Source organism: Natator depressus, chromosome 19, assembly GCF_965152275.1.
Source record: "Natator depressus isolate rNatDep1 chromosome 19, rNatDep2.hap1, whole genome shotgun sequence".
NCBI classification, from domain to species: domain Eukaryota; kingdom Metazoa; phylum Chordata; order Testudines; family Cheloniidae; genus Natator; species Natator depressus.
Genome location: NC_134252.1, coordinates 5,073,835 through 5,095,639, shown reverse-complemented (window position 1 = coordinate 5,095,639; position 21,805 = coordinate 5,073,835). Strand labels below are relative to the sequence as shown.

The window sequence follows — 21,805 nt, the reverse complement described above, 5'->3', positions numbered from 1 at the left end:
TCTATCTGCACTTAAGGAGAGAAAAAGACCTTTCACAAAGGAAAGATCTAAAACACAGCAGTTGCATCAGGACAGACAGGATGCCTGGAGGAGTCACTTAATTCATTTGCCAAGAGCATTTTGATTTACAGATCTACACAGTTTGCTCTTGTAAACTTGGCATTTTTGTCAGATTGGAAGCTCAAGTATGATTTTAAAGTAGGGGGTTTTTTTGGTTTTAAATGCAAAGTTCACTATGGCGCTAGTGACAGCTGGCTGGCTGGGATCTGACAGCAAAGGATGGACAATTGCATTTGGGTCCATGTAGAGCTGTTCTAATTCAATTAAGAAGCAGATCAACATGTGGTCCATCCCTTGCTCCTAGCTTCCTTCTACTTGAGGAATTTGGCAGCTCAGCAACTAAGGCAGGGGTAAGGGTAGGGGTTGGTGTGTGTGTACATGCAGGGGAGGGGGCTTGTGGGCTTGGTGGGGAGGAAAACAGATTCCCCTGTGAGATGTTTAACACTGCAGTCTGCCCAGGAATAGGCCACTGAGATTTGCCATCCTTACTTTTACATGTTGGCATAGGGTCACCTATGCTCCACGTCCCATTGGCCTGGCACTTGATGACCCGCTGGCCCGTGTAGTAGTACCCAGGGTCACAGATCAGCATAAGCTGGGCGTCGTACTGGTACTGGGTCTCGTAGGTCAGCCTCCATCGGCCATGCTCCACCATGATGCTGTTGATATCGGGGCAGGTGACGGCTGAACAGCCGCCACAACCGTGGGGGAGCAAAGTGAGGGGGGAAAAAAGCAGAAACACGGGAATGAATTCAGGATTTCGCTTTGGGGCTCCTTCTGCCTCAGGCCTTGTAACAGGGTGTGCTGGTCCTTTAAGGAAGGCTTCAGCACCAGCCCAGCCTATTGCCGTTTACAGCCCAGAGCCAGGAAATTCTGGGGGACGTAGTTTCTAGGTTTGATGGGAGTTGGTGGCTTGGCAGCAATGGATGCTGGGAAGGGGAGAGAGGATGCCTGCTGAGAGAGAGGTCAGGGGAAAGGAAGCTCTTTCACGTCTCTGTCCCCCACTCCCAGCATGCATTGCTGCCAAGCCTACAACTCCCAGGCATTATTCCTCCTAGAAGTGCCTTGTCCTGGGCTGAAACTGGACAGAGACTGTGCTGGGCCTGCAGCCTCCCTTAAAGGGCCACCACACCTTCTTTTTACAGGGCTTCTTCTGTCCTTTGCCTGAATATCTCATTTTTACCTCTGAACAGAGCTAATTACAAAACAGCCGGCGATAACCTGTGAAACACAGGGGGACAGTGTTAGGGCTTTGCCACTTAGGGGCTGTCCATAAGTTACGTAAGGCATTGGGGCGGGTCCTTAATTTTTCTTGTTTGTTTTGCTGTTACACAGTGTTACAAGGGGCAGGTGGGTCTTGAAAAAATCACCCCAAAAATGTACTGTGGAATTCACGAACAGCCCCTCGAGGGCAACGTCGTAGCTCTCACACACACGTTCCATCCAGCAGAGGGGGGCAGTGATGCATATTTTTGAAGACCAGAAACAAAGCCATAATGTAACGTTCCCTTGGCTGGAGAGCCTTTTAAAACCACCTCGCGGATAAGGTGACCGGACCCAGCTGGGGGCTACTCACCCACGCACTGCGGAGGGATGTTGCTGTTACTCCACTGCCCTGTTTGCAGACACTCTGTGGTGGACTCTTCTCCGGCCTGCAGGTGGAATCCCTGATTGCAGTGATAGACAGCTTTGGTACCCACTGTGTACTCCTTGCCAAAGACGATTCCGTTCTTCGGGGCTCTGGGCACTCCACAGGAGATAGCTGGGGAGGGGGAAAAATATTGCCCTCTGAGCTGAAATGTTGATAGATGGTTAATTAATAGAACTGGGCCCACTCCAGGTGCCCCCACTGGTGGGGATTTCAAGCCAGATCAAGGATTCATAGCTGGGCCGTGATGGACTGAGCTAACCTCCCAGATCCAAACCACTCCTAATTTTGAGATTTCTGAATCCAGATTCAAACTCAGTGCTGTGGCCCATCTCTAATAAACACAAAGGGCCAGATCATCAGCTGGTGTAAATCAGGGCTGCTCCATTTTTCAAAGTCAATGGCGTTACACCCCGACCTATGTTTTATACAGTGCCTGTAATACTAAATAGATCACAAAGTGATCCACCATTTTGACAACAGAGTTGCAAGACTAAATAAGAAAATGACCTTTGTATTTAGATCCTATAGCACCCCGGACCTCAAAACGTATTCCTAGAATTAATTAATTAACCTGTACGACACCCCAGGATTATATAATACAGAGAATTGTATAGTTTAGTTGTGGCAGAGGCAGGACTAAATTTAGAGTTACAGGCAAGAGGGAAAAAATGGTGGTCAGATGACAGGTGAAATTAGATGGAGCCAACAAAGTGGAGTGAGGCAGGGAGGCTGTGCAAGGTGACTGGAGCTGCAGAGGAGAAGGCTCTCGCACTGTTATTGCTAAGAAGCTCACTGTAGTAGCCAGAGGGAATGGTTTGGTGGTCAGCTCGGGGTCCAAGAAACAGAGATTCTATTAACCCTTTCCCTTCAAGGACTTGTGGGGCAGGATTCCACACCCTGAGTTAAGACAAGATACCTAGCTTGAAGGGGACACACCGATTCCTCTTCATTTCACCTGTCCAAGTCCAGGCAGAAAGGGGCACCCATCCAAATTCTTCCTGATGGGGCCCTGCTTCCCTATGGGTCAGGTTCTTGAAACATCAGGAAGAGGAAACCAATCCAAACGTAGCTCCAGAACCTCTCAGCTCCCGGGATGAATAGATCACCACAGACAAATGCATTGTGACTACCCTCTGTCTCTATTGCTGTGTTTTGTAAAGGGACCTGCTCAGTGCCACAAAAATAACATTTTACACATACAGGACTGCAGAATGGGGGACTCGCTACTCTATTCAACTGCACCACACCTAATGAGTGGGGGGAAAGCTCCCACTGAAAACCAGGAAGTCTGGATGGGTAGAACATGGCTCCATCCCCAGGTACTCCGGGTAACCCAGTTAACCTCGTGATGACCACTTTACTACACTAAGCATAACAGATCGTTAGAGGCGAGGCTGCCCTTGACAACTGGGTGCCGCAGTGTTGAGAGCCCTTCCTGAATGAGTCTATCCCAACTGATTTCTGGGCACTCCCCCCTGTAAAGCGAGAGGCTGCAGAGATGGTGTCCCTAGCCTCTGTTTGCCAGAAGCTGGGAATGGGCGACAGGGGATGGATCACTGGATGATTCCCTGTTCTGTTCATTCCTCTGGGGCACCTGGCATCGGCCACTGTGGGAAGACAGGATACTGGGGCTGGATGGACCATTGGTCTGACCCAGTGTGGCCGTTCTTATGCAGTGTGGTGGGCTGGAGTTCAAGGCCCTGAAAGTGTCTGGCTTAATGGGGCAGCAGGGACAGAGAGAGAGAGAGAGCGAGCGTTTAGAGGGTTTAGAAAGGGGGCTGATCCTAGGGGACAGAGGGGAGTGGACGCAGAAGCTTGTCACCCAAGCAAAAGGCAGACTGGAATGGTGTGTGTCCGTGCGCCGAGCTTTGTACAACACACTGCACGTCATGCTGACCTCTTCCCGTGCCCACAGAGCTGGAAAATTGGGCAAGCAGAGGCTGTCTCTCAACCCCCTTTTCTTCATCAGCATTCACTGTGGCTGCAAAAGTGGTCTGGGGCTCGCCTCCAAATATAACAAGTGGGTTCCCGCCCCACTCCTCTCGAGTCCGGGGTAAGACGGCAGCCGGTCCATTTGGATTGATGACTCAGAGCCCACCCGTCTGGACTGGCGTAGGACAGCAAATGGGAATGGAGAGCTTGTGCAATGTTACGCTGCCGTGAGAAAGCAGCCAACGGAGCCTCGCCGCAAAATGCCACCACAGGCTAGGGAGGTGGAAGGAGATAACAGGACTTGTAGGAACTGCCGCTTTGGGGTGGACCCCTGCGCCAAACAATGGTACATGTGGGTGTCTCTTTTTAAAAGGGTCTAAAGTTAATGTATTACGCGAGTGACCATCCCTAGAGAAAGAGCTTCCTCTGCTCAGCCACTGCGTGGCCAGACTCAATGCACCTTGCAAAGGAGGGCTTGTAAAATGGGGAAACTGAGGCACAAAGACTTCCCCAAGGTCACCCAGTGGCAGAGCCAGGAATAGAACCCCAGTTCCCTGAATGCCACAGCAGTGCTCTAGCCACTAGATCACAGTTGCCACATTCAAGCTTCACCAGGATGGGCCCCCCTCTAGAGGTGAGAGGAATGTCCAGTCCTCCTCCTTCCTCCTTGACTGTAATAAGGGCCCTGCTATGCTAGGTGCTGTATAAACACAGAGAGAGACAGCCTTAAAGAGGTTAAAAGCCACGCAGACAAGGCATGCAATGGGAGAGTATTGATCCCCATCCTACCGGTGGGGAACTAAAACACAGAGAGGTGATGTGGCTTGTGCAAGGTGTCACCCAAGGAAGTCCGGAAGAGCAAGTCGCAGTCCACCACTTCAGCCACACAACCAGCCTTCCTCTTATTCACCCAACAGGCCATGAAAGGTTGCAAAACTCAGAGCCAGTCAGGAGAGTGGCTTTTTGTGATACGGGCCCCATCGGGCGTTGAATGGACAGACCCATCACATTTCATTCTGCACAGACCTGCCACTGGTGACATGGCTCTCCACCCTTACAGGTGCAAAGCACCTTTCATCTCATTCCCAGCGCCTGAGCCACTCAACGCTCCAGTCTGGAAAGCAATTAAGCAGCACCTAACATAAGCTGGTCTTGCTAATACACGTGGGTAATTCAGCAAACACGTATTAGCGGGATCAGGCATATCCCCGGTTGAAATGATAATCGCACGTATGTCACTTCAGCGAGCTAAGGAGCTTGATGAATCCGGCTAGGAGACGGGGTGTCTAGACAAGTTGCCATGCTGAATACCAATTTCATTCAGAGGTGAAAGACGACGGTGTTGGAAATTCATATCATTCTTAGCCTGTTAGCTATCATTTGGTAATCACTTTTTTCTACACATTATATCTGATCAAAGCAACTCAAGAGGTGACCACCAAGCCAATAGCTTTTCCTCTGGTGTCTACCTCACCCTGTCTGCCTCTCAGAGTCTAAGAGAGGGAGGAGACAAGGAGATGGTGGTGTTTAGGGACTTCGCCAAAAAGAGAACTCTCAGAAGTGAAAACACTTAGGGACCGATCCAAAGCCCATTAAAGTCAGTGCAGGTACGTCTACACAGTAAAAAAAAAAAAAAAAAAGCAAACCCCACGGCAGCGAGTTTCAGAGCCTGGGTCAACTGACTCGGGTGTAGATATTCCCACTTGGGCTGAGCCTGGGCTCCAAGACCAAATCCCCAGGCCGGGTTTCAGGGCCCAGGCTCTTGCCCAAGCCCCAACACTGCTACTGCTATTTTTAGCTGCTGCAGGGTTTTGTTTCTTTGCGACGCAGACCTCCCCTGAAAGTCTTTCTACTGACTTCATTGGCATTTGGATCTGAGCTTTAGTGTGTATGGAACCAGAGAGTGGAGACTGCTCCATGCTTTCTGCTGGTGCAGGTATCCTTTAGCACCAAAGCCATTTGCAAACCAGAGAACCTAGTGGCTGAGGCAAGGTACTGGAACTGAGCAGAACCAACTTCTGCCACAAGCCCCCAGCATGACACAAGGATTATCATCCCCGTTTGGGGAAACTGAGGCACTGAGCACTTAAGGCGGGGCTTTTCAAAGGGGCTGAAGAGAACTGGGTGCCCAATTTCCACTGAAACTCCAAGAGACTTGGACACATCATTCCCTAAATTTCCTGTGAAAACCTTAAGCTGGGTATCCCACCTACCTTAAGCTGGGTATCCCACTTCCCCCATCTGTAAAGCGGGGATAAGCATCCCTCTTTCTGCCCACCCTTACTCTTGGGGGGTGAGCACCACCTCCTGCTGGGTGTGCGCACAGCACCTGGCGCAATGGGGCTCTAGGAGCTACAGTAATACACACAATAAATAATAGTGGAGAAGCGACACCAAAGCAACTAGCCACACGGACGTAATATTGGGGAGGGAGTAATGACAAGAGAAGAAGCACTAGAACAAAGGGGCCAGACTTGCCTCTCTGTTATGCTAATTTTACCCTGGGGTAACCCCACTGCAGTGACACCATGTGACCCAGAGAAGAATTAGTCCCATGCTATTTATGGGCTTCTAGCACTCCAGCCAGTTATTTCTTCTTGTTATGCTGGTTTCCTTGTGTCTCTGTAGCTGCCTGTTTGATTTTGTTTGGATACCTGCCATTGCATAAACCCTATGTTGACACAGAGGGTAGTCAGCAATAATCCGGGCCATTCAGGCCAGATGTAGTTAAATAAAAAGTTCATTACGCTACTAATCCCCTCCGTTCCCCACAAAACCCTCTTCACCTGCAGATGGCCAGGCTGAAACGTGAACAGTCCATCACAGACGGCTGGCTGGGCCTTCGGATATTCTGCTTGCTGCACCCCATGGACTCTGGCGCCCTGCGCTTTGCAGTGGAAGGATGTCCCTATTTGCAAATTTGGTATCCTTGAACAGAATGTGGGATTATTTAGTCTTTATTTACAGGCCCGGCGTGGAGCAGAGAGGCTTGGTTTTTGGGATTGCAATAAACTTGCCATCTGCTCCAGCAGTGCATTACCCAGGTTGAAACGCAAGCGCCGCAAACCAGGGGAGTCAGAGAAGAGGACGAAATATTGGAACTCTTCCCAGGGAAAGCAAAGTCAACATTTATCTTTGAGGGACCCATTCAGAGCCTAGCTCTCAGGATGGGGGGGGAGGGAGGCGCTGCCGGGGAGGGAGCGGGAAGGTATGAGAGCGGTGTTTACAGGAAAACGTGTGCTAGGGAAGGACACAGGCTCTGATGGCAAACATGAAGCTGTGACTGCAAAAAGAAGGCAGCTTAAAAATAGACAGCAGAGGTAGAAATGATGTATTAGATCATCTTGTATTGTCCCCTCTGTGCCAGTGCAGGATTGCTCCCCGCAGAATGTTCTGTACTAGTTCCATAAATGTCAGCCAGGACAGAACAGCCAATGAAGATTACTTGGAGAGGATGGGGAAAGGAATGGAGGATTCTGAGCTGGCAGAAGGGGGCTATGGGAAATGTCATTGTTAACTAAACCATGTGCTTATGGGGACCCCAGTTCCCATCCTCCCGACACGGCTGATTGTATGAGCAATTTATTCCATGTTGTGGGACGAGTTCCCAAATCCCTGCAGTGTGATGCTAGCTACTGGAAAAGAGAGATGCTGAGGACAGCCAAAAACAAAAGGTTGCCAGTTGGCTGAAAGAGAGCAACAAAAAATACGTGCTGGAGTTTATGTAGTTGTACTGGGCGACATAGACAAGCCAGCAATTGATCTCATCTCATCAAGGCCAGATGGGGGAGCTGCTACCACTGTGAATTACAGTGATAAGTAGCACTTAGCTAGTGTTACTTATCCAGTACTACAGAGCTCAAAGATTTTGATAATGGTGGGGAAATATGATTTGTATTTTAAAAATGGGGGACAAACTACGGCACAGAGCGGGGAAGTGACTTGCCATACAGAGAGACAAGGAGAGAATCCAGGAGTCCTGACTCCCAGGCCTGTACTTCACCCACTAGTCCCAAAGGATGAGCTTTCCCCCAACTTCACCTATCTAATATTTGTAAAGATACCGGGCCATACGCATTCCTGATGTAACTCTACGGAGTTGGTAGAGTCACACCAGGGAGGACTTTGGCCTGCTGTGCATTGATAAAAGAAGTAACCCAAATAAAGGCCAGATTGTTCACCCCATCATTGCTGGGTCTCCCTGCACACTCCTGCTGCTTTACCATGAGCGTTTCACTGGAACATGCCAGGTGGCTACAGGGCAAGGTGCATGGCCGAGTCACACCCAGTAAATCAATCCACAGGCACATGCAATTGTTATTGGTGAAGCAGCTCCCGAGCGAAACTCTGCTCGCAGGCTGCATTTGACTTTCCAGAGCGGCCCCCGCTGCTTTAGGAACAGCCATAGGCCTGGAATGACTCTGGAAGGAGCAGGCTTCATGCAGGATCTGAGCTGCCAAGCTCTCAATAACACCACAGGGGCTTTCTGGCTTCCAGATCTTGTAGCTGTAACTAATGGACCACACAACACAGAGTCAGCTTCAGTGGAATCACTGAGGGAGGCCGAATGGGACTCGGGCCCCCCATCCCACTTTTATTGTCTTGTTGATGTCCACCTCGGTGCAGCTGCAGGACATGTCCAGCACAACCCACGAACCAACACACTCTCTCTATATAAGTAAAGTCTCCCTGATGCTTTAAAATTCCCCCTGTCTTGCAGGAAGGGAGGAGTAGATCCTCAAAGGTATTTAGGCACCTAACTCCCATTCAAACCAACGGGGGTTAGGCTCCTAAATACTTTTCAGGATCTAGGCTGGAGGGTGGTTTTGTTTTGTTTAATAGGAATGCGATCCCCAACGTAAATCGCCTTTTAGGGCAGGTAGCATCTCAAGTGGCCAATCTAGTAAACGCTCAGGAGTGTTACCATCCTCTGACGCAGCAACAAGGATGGTGGGGCTTTCGTTTAGAAAGATTTCAACAAGTAATTCCTGCTTTCTCAGGTACCCGACAGAAATTCTTCACACATGGTTTAATGTCTCATTCCATCGGGATTCATAAGCTATAGTTGCTATGACAGCCTGCTGTTAACATAACTGTCGTACGCTCGGATTCAGCTGCTCTATTCAACGAACCGGCTTTTACCCCAGTTGGTATTTTAGACTGGGGTTATTCACTTGTTTGCCCCAGCCCCGTCCCTTATCCGCCTCTTGTCAACAGCACCGCTTTCCGTGGCTTGGATTGCTGTACCCCACTCGCCTTTCTGCTAGTACAAACTCTAAAAAGGAACTCAGGGCAATCACACACAGAGCAGCCCTTGCAATTGGAGAGTGTGGGTCCCAGTGCAATTCCTAGCAGTCTGGAGTGTCCGTATCCCCTCCTGCCCTCTGCAGTTGATTGAAAAACAAAGGAAGAAGTTAGCAACATTTTTGCAAATTTTACTCCCGAGTTTTTTGTGTTGAAATTTCAACCAAACAACATCACCCCGAAATGCTATTTATTGAAAAATGGTTAAAAAATAGAGACAATGTTGCAAAATTTCCTCTATCCTCCCCACACAGCAACAGTTTCCGTCAGAGTTTTGCATTTTGAAAGATATAGCCATCTGGGTTTTTTTCCAAGTCCTCACAGAAGCTAAGGTGTGAATGGACAGGATTTACAAAAGAGCCTAACACCCAGGTTTTTAATGGGCATTAGTCACCTAAATACCTTTAAAAATCTGGCCCAAAGTAATTTAGGAGCACAAGTGTACCTTACTCTCCTAAAACACTTAAGCATCTCTTGAAAATCTCACCCTGAACTATCCTGCTACTCCATGGGGTGAGGGATAACGCTAGTATGAGAAAACCTTGCCTACACGGTACCTGTTCTCTGGCTAGTTTCCTGAGCCATCAATAAAATGTTGATTCCCCAGCATTACATTCACTTGGATTCTTGGAACATTACAGGAAGAAACATTCGGAGCTATTGGAAAACCCCGTCAGGATAAAGAGGAGTGTTTTATCAACAGAGAAAAGCAGGGATGATCGTTGGACTGAAAACAGTGTGACAAAGCTCTGTCCTTGCCTCTGTGGGTCCCGCGTTTCCTGGTGGATTTCGCTAGCCTCAGAGGCTCACTGTGACCCTCCACGTAACCCTTCTTTTTCTAGAGACAAGGGTCACGGTCTACTGAGCCATTTTCATCATAAGCCAGCAAGGGAGGTGAGGAGAAGTTATCCTTCCTTGCACAGTCTCTGTTGGCTCCCAGTCTCAGTGATTAATCAGGGGGCAAAGGTGGGGGGGGGGTGGAGCACGGGCCCACCCTCTACTCCGGGCTCCAGCCCAGGGACCCTAATAGTATCAGCTATGGTAGCTGACCTTTTAGAAACATGACATGTACAATTCCCTGGGCTACTTCCCCTGCAGCAGCCCTCACTTCCTCAAGCTCCACTTCACCCTCACCTCAGGGCCTCCTTCCTTGTGCCTGATATGGTGTGTACTACTCAGCCTCTCCAACAGCGCAACTTCCTCCCACAGCTCCTGACATGCACCCCCACCTGACTGACTGGGAGGCTTTTAACTAGTTTCAGCCAGCCCCTAGTTGGCTTCAGGTGTCCCAATCAACCTAGCCTTCTCCCTGCCTTCTGGAAAGTTCTTAATTGGCCCCAGGTGTCTTAATTGACCTGGAGCAGCTTCCATTTCACTTAACCTGGTACCAGGGATTTGTTTAGCCTGGAGCTAATATATCTATCTCCCACTACTTTTCCATAGCCATCTGGCCTTGCCCCGTCACAACAGATACAAATACCAAAAGCAGTGAGCAAGGAGGAGAGAGCTGGGCTTAAAAAAAAAGGATGGAACATGGTGATGCAGCCGGTGATGTTCCGGCGGGAGCTTTTCCCTCTGATGCATGTGCAAAGCGCCGTGTGCTTGAGACACATGATCAATAAGAGAGAAATTCACAAAGGACCATTATGTGCCCAGCTCCTACTGAAAGCCAGTTGGAGCTGGGCACCTATCTGCCATTTGTGCCTTGAGAAATCTCCCCCTTAGCACACAATAATTAGCCTAGGCTGGGATTTTCAGATGTGCCTAAGGGAGTTAGGAAGCACAATCCTGCCACTGAAGCCACAATCCCATTGCAGGTCAAGGAGACCCATGCTCCTTAGGTGCTTCTGAAAACCCCGCCCCAACCCCTAAAGCCCTCGCTCCAGGCTGGGCTGTACCATGACCCAGTTCCTCTACAATGGTACACATTGCGGCACAGGCTTTGAACCCTGCCCCCTCTTCGCTAAGGCTTCAGAGCCTAAGCTCCAGCCGAAGCCGTAACATCTACCCCACCTCCTGGCCCCTTGCTCGCACTGAGTGAACATTCCCCACTGCCCCTACCTGCAGCCAGAGGCACCCAGCGAGCAGGGGAAAAAGGGCCGCAGCAGTGCAGTTCTACCCAGCCCAAGCCCCCAAGCAAGCCAGGGCTTCATCTGAGCTCAGACTGAGGAAGAGCTCAGGGGATTGGGTGTCCCCTTAGTACAAACCCACCAAATGAGGGTAAATCCATCCTCATCATCGTATCCACTCATTATACTCCACACCTGAACATAGCCATTATATGAACAACACACCCCCATATCTCAATGTCTGTACTTTGACCCGTTAAACTTTTACCCCCAATCAGGGAGATTGCAGATTATGTATTCCTTACGCCACCCATTCCTAAACCGAATTTCGCACCCCTTGATAATCTGTACCTTATTCCCTGGTAACCAGAAACTTCTATGCTTAAAACTCTGCACCGTTTTCTTTTTACTTCAACATCATCTTAATAAAATTATTCATTTGCCTTCTCCTCACCTTGGCACAGAGGAATCGCTTCGCTCCAGTGGTAGTAGCCTTGAGGGTGCCTTGCGCACATGGTACCGCTGTGGCCAGTGAGACGGTAGCCCGCGTCGCAGCCGAAACGGATCTCGCTGCCTGGCTGCAGCCCGGTATGGCTGAGAATCGAGCCGTGGAAAGGGGGCGGAGGGAGGCTGCAGTAAGAAGCTGGAGAAGGGGGAAAATATGTCACACACACACACACATACACACACGGACATATCCTGGAACAAAAGAGGTGCCATGTCGAGACAAATTCTCCTCTCTGTGCTTAGGTGTTAGACAGGGTTTGCTTTGGTATAAGAGCTTACAAGGAAAGAGACGGGTTGCAAAAAAATATAAAGCCAAAGGGGGAAATGTTACAATGGCACATAATCAGGAACGGGCGTTATTAACAGCAATGCAAAGAATCTGTCCGCTCTGCGAGTGATTTCCAGCCATATTTAGGGCAAGACTGTACTGCTCCAGCAGCAGACCAGAGAGGGAACTATGACTCAGAGACACACTTCTATCCTTGCTCAAAGGGGAAAGTAACGTGCTACACTGGTCTATGACAGATGACTTCCGCTCTTTGCACCAGCTCAGCACTGCTGGCTGGCATGTTGGGGGAATGGAGTCAAGGCTCTCCCCACCTGCATGGGAGCAGGAGCAGCTGCTCACAGAGATGGCCCTTACAGCACCGTGAGATGCAGCACTGGAGTAAGGGCAGCTCACAGTCCTGCCCTCAGTAATTAAGGGCCTGACCCTGAGAGGTTCTGAGTGCCCCCAACTCCCACTGGATCCAATGAGTGTTGTGGGTGCTCAGCACTGCTCATGACGGGGCCTTGAGAGAGCTGTGCGCAAGGAGTGGGGGTGTTCTTGAACACTGAGAGCATCTCAACGTGGCTGATTTCAGGTTCTGTTCCAAGCCAGCAGGGTTGGTCTGACGGTCACATGCCCTTTGAGCAAACTGGGGCCAGAACCGGAGCCATTATTACAAAGCATCACAGCATTCCAGAGTAAGCCCTGAAAACGCTGCAGGTGACAATCCAGACGCTGCAGTGCTTTTCGGAGATTCCAAGGCCAGAAGGGACCACCGTGATCATCTAGTCTGACCTGCTGTATAACACAGGCCGGAGACCTGCCCCCAAACCATTCCCAGCACAGACCTTTTAGAAAAACATCCAATCTTGATTTAACGATTGTCAGAGATGAAGAATCCACCACAACCCTTAGTAGATTGCGCCAATGGTTAATTACTCTCATGGTTAAAAATGTGTGCGTTATTTCCAGTCTGAATGTGTCTAGCATCAACTTCCAGCCATTGGATCATGTTATACCTTTCTCTGCTAAATATTTGTACCCCATGTAGGTACTATAATGACATCACTGCTTACCCTTCCATCGTTAAGCTAAACAGATTGAGCTCCTGAAGTCTATCATTAGAAGGCATGTTTTCTAATTCTTAATCATTCTCCTGGCTCTTCTCTGATCCCTCTCCAGTTTAATCAACATCCTTCCTGAACTGTGGACACCAGAACTGGACACAGGATTCCAACAGCGGTCGCACCAGTTCCAAATACAGAGGTAAAATAATCTCTCTAGTCCTACTCGAGATTTCCCTGTTTATGCATCCCAGGATCATATTAGCCCTCCTGGTCACTGGGTCACAGTGGGAGTTCATGTTTATCTGATTACCCACCACTACCCCAAAATCTTTTTTTAGAGTCACTGCTTCCCAGGATAGAGTCCCCCACATCCTGTAAGTTGGGTTGGGGCTATCATTCAAGTACTTTTTCTTGTATGGGAAGCTGGGCAAAACTCTCAATTTTGCAAGTCTTTTGGAGACAAAAACAGGTGAAACTCAGTGAGCTCGAATGAGTTTTGCTTTGGGTTTTTATATTCTCAGTGGAGGTCCAGGTCAGAAATCAAAAAGGAAATGTTCACAAGCCCACCCTTAGAGGAGCAAAACCGCCAAGATTTACCCAGCTCTGGAAATTAGGAGTAATGTCTAGTAATTAAATATTAATTGATTCATTTACTGAGTAATGGCATTTATTTATGACATTCACTCAGGGTCACACTCTAGTTTTATGGCCGTCATTAAGTAATTGAAATTTGCTAGCTTCCAAAAGATGCTAATTAATTTTGAGGAATTCTTAGTAAACGGTTAGTATCCAGTAATTGGTTTATGCTGGATGAGACATTAAAACTAACCCTGGTCCCTCTGATAGCAATGGCAAAACACCCAGTGACTGGAATGGGAGCAGGATTTTAGCCCCAGTATTTCCCTTTGGGTGCCATAATACAAGAAGTCACTCCTGAGTCACTTCTCATGCACCAAACGGATTCTCACACAAATTCCAAGTGCTGTGCTTCTGATGCTACACACCAGACAGCTCTGAGCAGCCACACGGCCTCCTCAGTATTAGGATCCAATAACACACCATCAAAGTGATCTTGAAATGAATCAAAGCTAGGGAAATGCTGTTTTAAGGACTTAGCGGTTGAAGAAGCTGTCCAATCAGGGCTTCAGATCCACACAACAGATGGATAAAATCCCCCCCCACCCCCGACCCGATGCCAAGAGTCTGCAAAAAGCCTATGCTGTACATTGGACATCAGTGGGACTCAACTCTACGCCTGGTCGAATTTTGTCTACGGACAGCTGTGTGGAGCTAGTTTCGGGTCACTGAGATCATGCAACATTTTTCTGGTTTTGGTTCCCCAGGAAGGGTTCCCTGGAGTTTTTGCTCCCAACACCCGCCCCCCCCCCAAATAACTAAAGGTTTGATGCCCAGATATCACAGGGATGGGGGCATCAGAAATACAAAATGCAGGGTGAACTGCAGGCAAAAGCTGCACAGTTCCTTTGGAAACCCCAAACTGACCCCGTTTCCCAAACATCAGTGACCTGTGCAGTGAACTGAAAACTAGGCAGGCTTTGGGCTGCTCTAGAATGCTCTGTACAGCTGCATTCACCCAACCCAGCCCTGCTCGGCTCATGCAGGAACAACACTCAAATGGGAAACGCAAAGGGAGTTAGCCAAAGGAACAGCCACATTCTCAGGGGCCGGTTTCCAGTCTCTAGTACGAACTCACCTGAGTACCGGATTTTAAAGCCCTTTCTGTTGTATGCATGGTCGGAGGACCAGCGGAGATAGACCTTGTTCCCAGTGCTGGTTACAGTCAGAGGAGCAGAGTAATTTCCACTTAGAGACAACAGCAGTGGGCTCTGGCCAGCGGGACCTTTAGGGAAAGATCAGACAAGTGAAAGTTGGGGCTGGCACATGGCAACACCTCCCCTCAGCAATAGTCACTCCTAGCCTCACACACCAGGACCTGATCTTTGCAGAAGGGACACATGGCCTGCTTTTGGCCACACTGTGGGAGCTTTAACTTCCCCTTGAACATTGCCATGGAGTTCTGCGGGGCCAGCATTTCTCCTCGGGGCAGAACCTTCTGCACACTCACTGGGACAATGGTCAAGGGGTTTGTGTTCTGGGTTCAGCCATGCGGCTGCATTTCTGAGTGCATTAACGGAGCTGCTTAGCTGTGACACAAGAGAACCTGACTGAGTACAGGCTCCTCAGCTCTCCTGCAAAGTGACACATCTCCCTGGTGTGTGGTTTAGAGAAATGTCCTTGGATTGCTTTAAAATCCTTTCATTCCTCCCTCTCAACCCATCCTCCCCAACGACCTTCCTCATTGTTCTTCAGCCTTGCACATCCTCCAACTACTTCCCTCTCTCCATGCAAAGCTATCCCAAGTACTTCACTGAGCCATCTCGCCCCGATGAAATCACGGCCCCTCCCTCACCTGGAAGTGAAGCACAAAGTAGAGCTTCTCACTGTGCTGCGTTCCCAAGTAGAATTGCTCCCCCAGGGTATGTCTACACTGCAGCTAAACACCCCGCGATTGGCCCACGTCAGCTGACTCCAGCTTGCAGGGCTTGGGCGACAGGGCTGTTATATTTGTGGTGTAGACTCAGGAAGGAAACTGGGCTCTGGGCCCTTGTGACAGCGGAAGATCCCAGAGCCTGGGCTCCAGCATGATCCTGAATGTCTACGCCACACTTACAAACATTTCCGTAGCCCAAGCCCAATGAGCTCAAGTCAGCCGACACAGGCCAGCTGCAAGTGTTTAACTGCAGTGTAGACATACCCACTTGGGGGGCTTTCTCCAAGCACAACAGGGTGATAGGCATGCCGGTGGAAAGAACGGCCTAGGCTCAGGGAAGACAGCATTTAGTGACTAACAGCAACACTCACTGCTACGCGGTTGTGTTCTTTCCCCCACCCCCAACAGACATCGTCCAAGTGATTCACTCGACATTTACCATCAAAGATCTCGAACTCGTCGTACTGCTTCTCGCTCAGGAAGTACTCGATGGTGAGGGTGATGTTGTATCCGGGCTCTACTTTGATCACCCAGGAACAGGTCTGGAAATGGGGGTAACGCCCCAAGTAGCTCTGGCTGAGGATCACGCCGGTGGAGTCCGTCAGAACCTCATTCATCAGGCAGTGCACTAAACAAAACCCAAACAAGAGTCCACAGAAAATGAGACCTCATTTCAGGGGCCAGAAGAAAATGAAGGCCAAGGTTTTAAAATGCAGGAGCTTAAAGTTAGGCTACAATTTCCAAAGTGGTTTGAGGGGACAAGGCTCCCAACTCCAAGTCCTAGTTGCTCGCTCTAATTACTAGATCTCACACAATCACAGAAGTGCTTATACCAGAAGCAAGTGTTAAATAAAAGTTTGGTGTAAAAACAAACCAAAAAACTAACCCAAGAGAAACTGGAAGACAAACACACAACAGGATCTTTATTTATCTGTACATCCATCCATCAGCAATTGTGTCTAATGCTGTAGTGAGCGCTATACTTGGATTACAGAAAACAGCAAGAGATGTCCAGAAGGGACAGTGGATTCTTTCCAAATCCTTAATCCCATTAATGATTTTTTTACCGCTATAAATTGGTGATCAGATATAATTTAAGCAATCTCTTGGCTTGCAGGCTAACAACCACCAGTAAATAACTAAATGATGGCCCCCTCCCGCCCTGTTCTCCCCTTTAGTTCACACTATTAGAGAGAGACAAAGCTATAGAAAAATCTCCCATTATATAGCAAAAATGTTCAGATGGAGGAAAGACGATGAAGAGAAGTGGAAAAAAACCCTATCACTAGGAAGCGATAGGATAAATAAGATAACAGGGTTGCATCTTTGGCATTCCTCCTGAGTAACAGGAAGGGGTGTGATGCATCACACTCAGGGCATTCAATTTTCTCTTCTTTAATGCACTATGTAGTACTAATCCAGAAACTGCACCTCACAGACTCTGCCCTCAGGAGGACTGCACTTAGCTGCAGTCAGTTCCTCGGTGCTACGGGGGTTCGTGAATCACTGGCAAACCGTCAGAGAGGGCTTTTTGTCTCTCCTAAGATAAGGATGTTTGGATTGTGGTTTTAATGACTTCACAGATGTAGCCAGGTGTCTGCTATGTCAGAACAGTGCCCGGAAAGGCTTCGTTCGGGCTGTGACTCGGGGAAGTACTTACACTTATGCTTAAAATTAAGCATGTTCTCAAATGCTTTCCTCAACTGAGGCTTCAAGGCATAACACTGCGCTCCCCAGTGCTATACAAATTCTACCAGGAGGGGTTGAGAGCCATCAGCTCCCACACAATTTCTCAAATCATTTCTCAGATGGATACTGTCATAAATTAACTGATAAATATTTCACTATTCACCCTGCTTTGCTTAGTACCTGCAGCTGACTAGACTGAGTCCCACAGCAGGAGAAGAGCCACTCCCTCACTATGGTCTTTCAGGGAGAAAAGCTTTGCAAATGTGTTGGGACCCAGGCCAGTTACCTTCGCAGGTCGGGGGAGGCCCTCCAAACTGGAGATGAGTCCCCAGCTTGCATGTCAGGATTTCGGTTCCAGTCAGGGTGAAGCCAGGGAGGCACTGATACCTCACGATGTCACCTGGAAAGAAAGACAACACTCTCAGCTAGGCAGAAGGTTTGGTTTATGAAGGATGAAATTCACAACCCTATGTAGAGTGGCCAGTACAAGGCTCAGGTACCATTTCATTCCCACTGTAGCCATAACACTTCCCTCTGCTATTTCAGGAGATTGCTCAAAGGGCCTGATTGCAGGGGACCCAGTACATCAATCACACAATTCGCCTATTCTATAGGCGCAGACTACCAATCCACAGGGGTGAAATTCACCCACGTGCAGCTCCACTTAATTCCCACTTCAACCATCTTTTAAGGACTTCAGTGAGACATGGATCCACTGCACATCAGTGAATTTGACTGAGTGCCTGCAGACATACCATGACCTTTCTAACAGCCAGTGCCACACAGTGCCCCAGGATCTGAGAACCCAGCTCCTTCTGGCTCTCACACCAGTACGGATCCAGCAACCAGAATTTAGCTGGCCATGGTGTTCATAATGCGCAAGACAGACACAAATCCAGCTGGATCCTCCCCTTAGCTATATGGGGATAATATGTGCAGTATAGATAGATAGATTATACAGGACAATACAAGTAAAATGTGGCACATGCGGGTCATATTCTGAGTGGGGGTAAAGCAGAGTCACTCCACTGATTTCAGTGGAGCTATGCTGATTTACACCAGCTGAGGATTTGGCCCAGGAGGAGTAGATACAGTGAATGAGGTAGCTTTTGATCATGGCTACTTTTCTGGCTGCAGACATACTTTAAACACAGACACGATACTGAAAATTAAAAAAAGAGGAAAACTTTTGTTTGAAGCCTTGCAGCCTGCTGCCCAGTGCATTATTTTAATTGCCTTAAACATCTTAATGAGGCAGGACAGGATTGAGGCAAATAGCTCTGTAAGTTTCTGAACACGGATGGGGCTTTCCTAGGAGACGCGTCCTGGCAGTTACACTAGTGAGGATAAAAATCCTAAAGACTATCAAATCCAGCTGATTCAGTGCATAAGCCTGTCACCAACTGGGGCAAGCCCTCCAACCCCCCATACTGAATAGTGCAGAATTAGATGCATTCCAGGGTTCCTCTGAAGCATAAGCATTGGAGCCAAGATACCAGCTAGAGGGAGCTCTCATCTGTTCTGATGCAGCCTATCCTATGGGGATGGGTGTGGGGGAGAAGATACCTATGTTAAATTCTTCATTCTCGGTGATGATTTCGGCATTGGGAACAATGGTCGGTGGGCGGCATTTGAAGAGCTGATAGGCTGAAAAGAAGGAAAACCAGTCAGTGCATGGAATTGCTTCCAACAGGATGTGACTCGTCAGGACAAGGCATGCACATGCCTAATAACAGCTCAGTGTGGTGTAAGGATCTGCTTCTCTGAAACAAACTGCCACCCTGCGGCGTGGGAAAAGGGTGGAGAACCCAGCAGTATCGATCTCAAGTTAATTATCTGGTCCCCATTACCCTGAGCAGCTCACAATCTTCCATCCTCACAGCATCCCCGGGAGGCAGGGCAGTGCTATTGTTCCCATTGTACAGATGGGGAACTGAGGCACAGAGTTGCTAAATTTAGTGGAAGGTCCCACAGGAAGATTGCAGCAGGACCCATGTCCCCCTAGTCCCAGGCTAGCCCCGTAACCCCTGGACCATCCTTTCTCTTTCTTGGTAGGGTCATGGCTGAACCTTAGTTTACACTTAACACCTCATGAAAATATCATCCACTCCCTCCCTCCCCAGTATGTGAACCCCCATTATCAGGACTGTACAGTTCTGGCTCAGGCTACCTACATTATCCCAGCTTTATTCAGTCCCTGTCAGTGCCTGCTACATCCAGAGCCACTGATGAAATAGCCAATGGATTCCAACCTACGTCCAATCTACCTGGCTTCTGAGAAAGGGCAGGTGAGGAGATGCAAGACCCCCCCAGGTATTATTACAGTGTTGTTGTAGCCATGTTAGTCCCAGGATATGAGAGCAGCAAGGAGGGTGAGGTCATATCTTTTACTGGACCCACCTCTGTTGGTGGAAAGAACAAAAGCTTATGAGCTTCACAGAACTCTTCCTCAGGTCTGGAGAGGGTAACCAGAATGCCCAAGCTAAACATAAGGTGGGACAGATTATTAAGCATAAGGAGTTCACACATATTGTAGGAGACCACTTAAAATGAAGTGGGCAGTTAACACCTCTCCAATCATAGGACAATGGAGAGTTAATAGGCAGCAGGACACTAAAAAACATGGACTTGTTTTATGCCTGGTTTTGTGCCTGTTACAACAATTTCTAAAACACCCTGCTGTCTACTAACTCACCATTGTCCAATGACTGCAGAGGACCCCTCGCCCACCTTGTCTCTCGCTGGTCCTTGGGATGGTGTCTGTATCGAGAATCAGCACCATGGAGAGCACATGATGCAGCACCTCTGCTCCCAGGAAACAGGTGAATGGGAGGAGAGTGAAAGGAAGAATACAAGAAACCCTATATGATGTTGGGCTGTGACACTTTGTTCACAAGAACATCTTCCTCATCAGTCTTGGTCTGCCTAGAATGCCATCTATAGCACACTACACACCTTCCACGCCCGAAGTCACTGGGAAGAAAGCTCTTTATTTGTATGCAAAGAGTAGAGGGCTTAGTTCATGGACAGATAAAGGGTGACTGGTGTTTACTGAGTGACTCCTGTGCTGAGGTGATGGGATCATCCACAGAGTCTGGGATACTTAGTGGAAGAGACTGGGCAACCTCAATCAGATTAGGTCAATCTGGGAATAACCAGGATGGGTGGAAATCTTGTTGTGCTCTCCAGCTAAGTGAATAACTCACAATGAATAATTTTTCTGAGAATTTCATCTTTGGTCCCTGTCCTTGAACTGAGATTGCAAAATTCACTGATTTGTAACTTGGAATTATTCATTGTTGTATTCTGCAAATAATTCCTGGGATGCAGCTGGATTAAACTTCCAATTGAAAATATTAAAATCGAAGAGGCAGGTTGCAGTGCACAGTGTAACTTCCCTGGTATGTGATGTAAAAACAATAGTGCCGGTTTGAACCAGGTGTTTAATTCTCCATTTCTCAGCTGGCGCTGTGTTGGTGAAATAAAGAAGCCACCCAGTCAGGGAACAAAAACAAAACCGTTTGATTTATGAGCCAGGCCAAACACAACAAAGAGCAAATTTTACAATTGAACATACAGCCTGAAATGAACTATCAGCAAATATTCTAGAACTTGAGCAAAATAATTTGCTGCTCACCAACAGATGCTCTAATCCCTATGGAGATGAACACACAAGGGATGTGAACGTGGTTAAAACATCTGCTTTTGGATCTGAGTAACTCTTCTTGGAAAGCATTTTCTGAGGTCAGTCCTATTCTATTATACCCCTCCCACCGAGCCTGGGCCACCATAAACTTCTCTGCAATTGGTGTCAGCCTGCTAAGACCAGATGTACATGATCCACCTACTAGAGAGGAGCTAATTTTCACTAATTCTACAAAGCTAGTGGAAACGGCAGCAGACGAACAGTGTTCCAAAGACTTTATTATAATGTATTAGATGCCTAAATTAGGATTTAGTTGCTTAACTTTAGACACCCACTCACCCCTCTCTGTGCCTCAGTTTCCCCATCTATATGTTTGGGGTACAATAACGCTCCCCACTTCAGCAGAGAGGTTGTGAGGCTCAATTAATGTTTATAACATGTTTGGAAAGAGTTGGATGAAAAGGGTGATTTATTTTTACCCATGCACAGCCTACGGGCAGTGCATGGCCCAACGTTTGCAAAAGAAAAAAAAAATCCTGACATCATCATAATGAGCTAAGCTTGAACAGAGAAGATCAAAGGGAACTGTCAGCTCTGTAATTCTGTGAGATGCCTTCTATATACAGTTCTTTGCAACTTACCAAAAAGTTACAGTAAAATGATGAGCTAATGAGCAGGAGAACAATGCACGTTCCAGAGATCCGGGCAGTTTAACTGCCGAACCTGTCACTTCTCCTGCAAAGCTTCTTTGGTCATGGAGGAATAAAAGGGGTGGGGAGCAAATGGGAGTGAATTTCCCATCAGCCATTTTGTCAAGCTCCCAGAAATAAACAGTTGCTTGAAGATTCCAAACCTTTGTTCCCCTGAACACTCCGCCTCTGGATAAACAACAGGTGCTTCATTATGGCCAACACAAAACAAGGAGAGGGAGAAAAAGCCCCAGAAGAAAGAGCAAAGGTCGGACAACTGTTTTAATGGCAGAAGCATCTCTGCAAAGATTTATTTTAATTGAAATAAAACTCCACGCTAGCGGTATGTCTGTACTGCAATCGGGGAGTGTGACTGCGGCTCGTGGACACACCTGAGCTAGCTTTAATCCA

The 21,805-nt window shown here is 48.2% G+C and overlaps 1 protein-coding gene across 1 annotated transcript in view; it reads right to left on the bottom strand.

Annotated features, from left to right (window-relative positions):
• CSMD2 (CUB and Sushi multiple domains 2) overlaps nt 1-21,805 on the bottom strand; it is a 536,547-nt gene that overhangs the window by 59,986 nt on the left and 454,756 nt on the right. The window contains exons 45-51 of the mRNA XM_074934462.1: nt 18,626-18,706; nt 17,346-17,459; nt 15,810-15,998; nt 14,573-14,719; nt 11,471-11,659; nt 1,637-1,822; nt 550-744 (exon numbers count right to left, since the gene is read on the bottom strand). Of these exons, the coding sequence (XP_074790563.1) occupies nt 550-744; nt 1,637-1,822; nt 11,471-11,659; nt 14,573-14,719; nt 15,810-15,998; nt 17,346-17,459; nt 18,626-18,706 (1,101 nt within the window). The remainder of the gene's footprint in view (nt 1-549; nt 745-1,636; nt 1,823-11,470; nt 11,660-14,572; nt 14,720-15,809; nt 15,999-17,345; nt 17,460-18,625; nt 18,707-21,805) is intronic.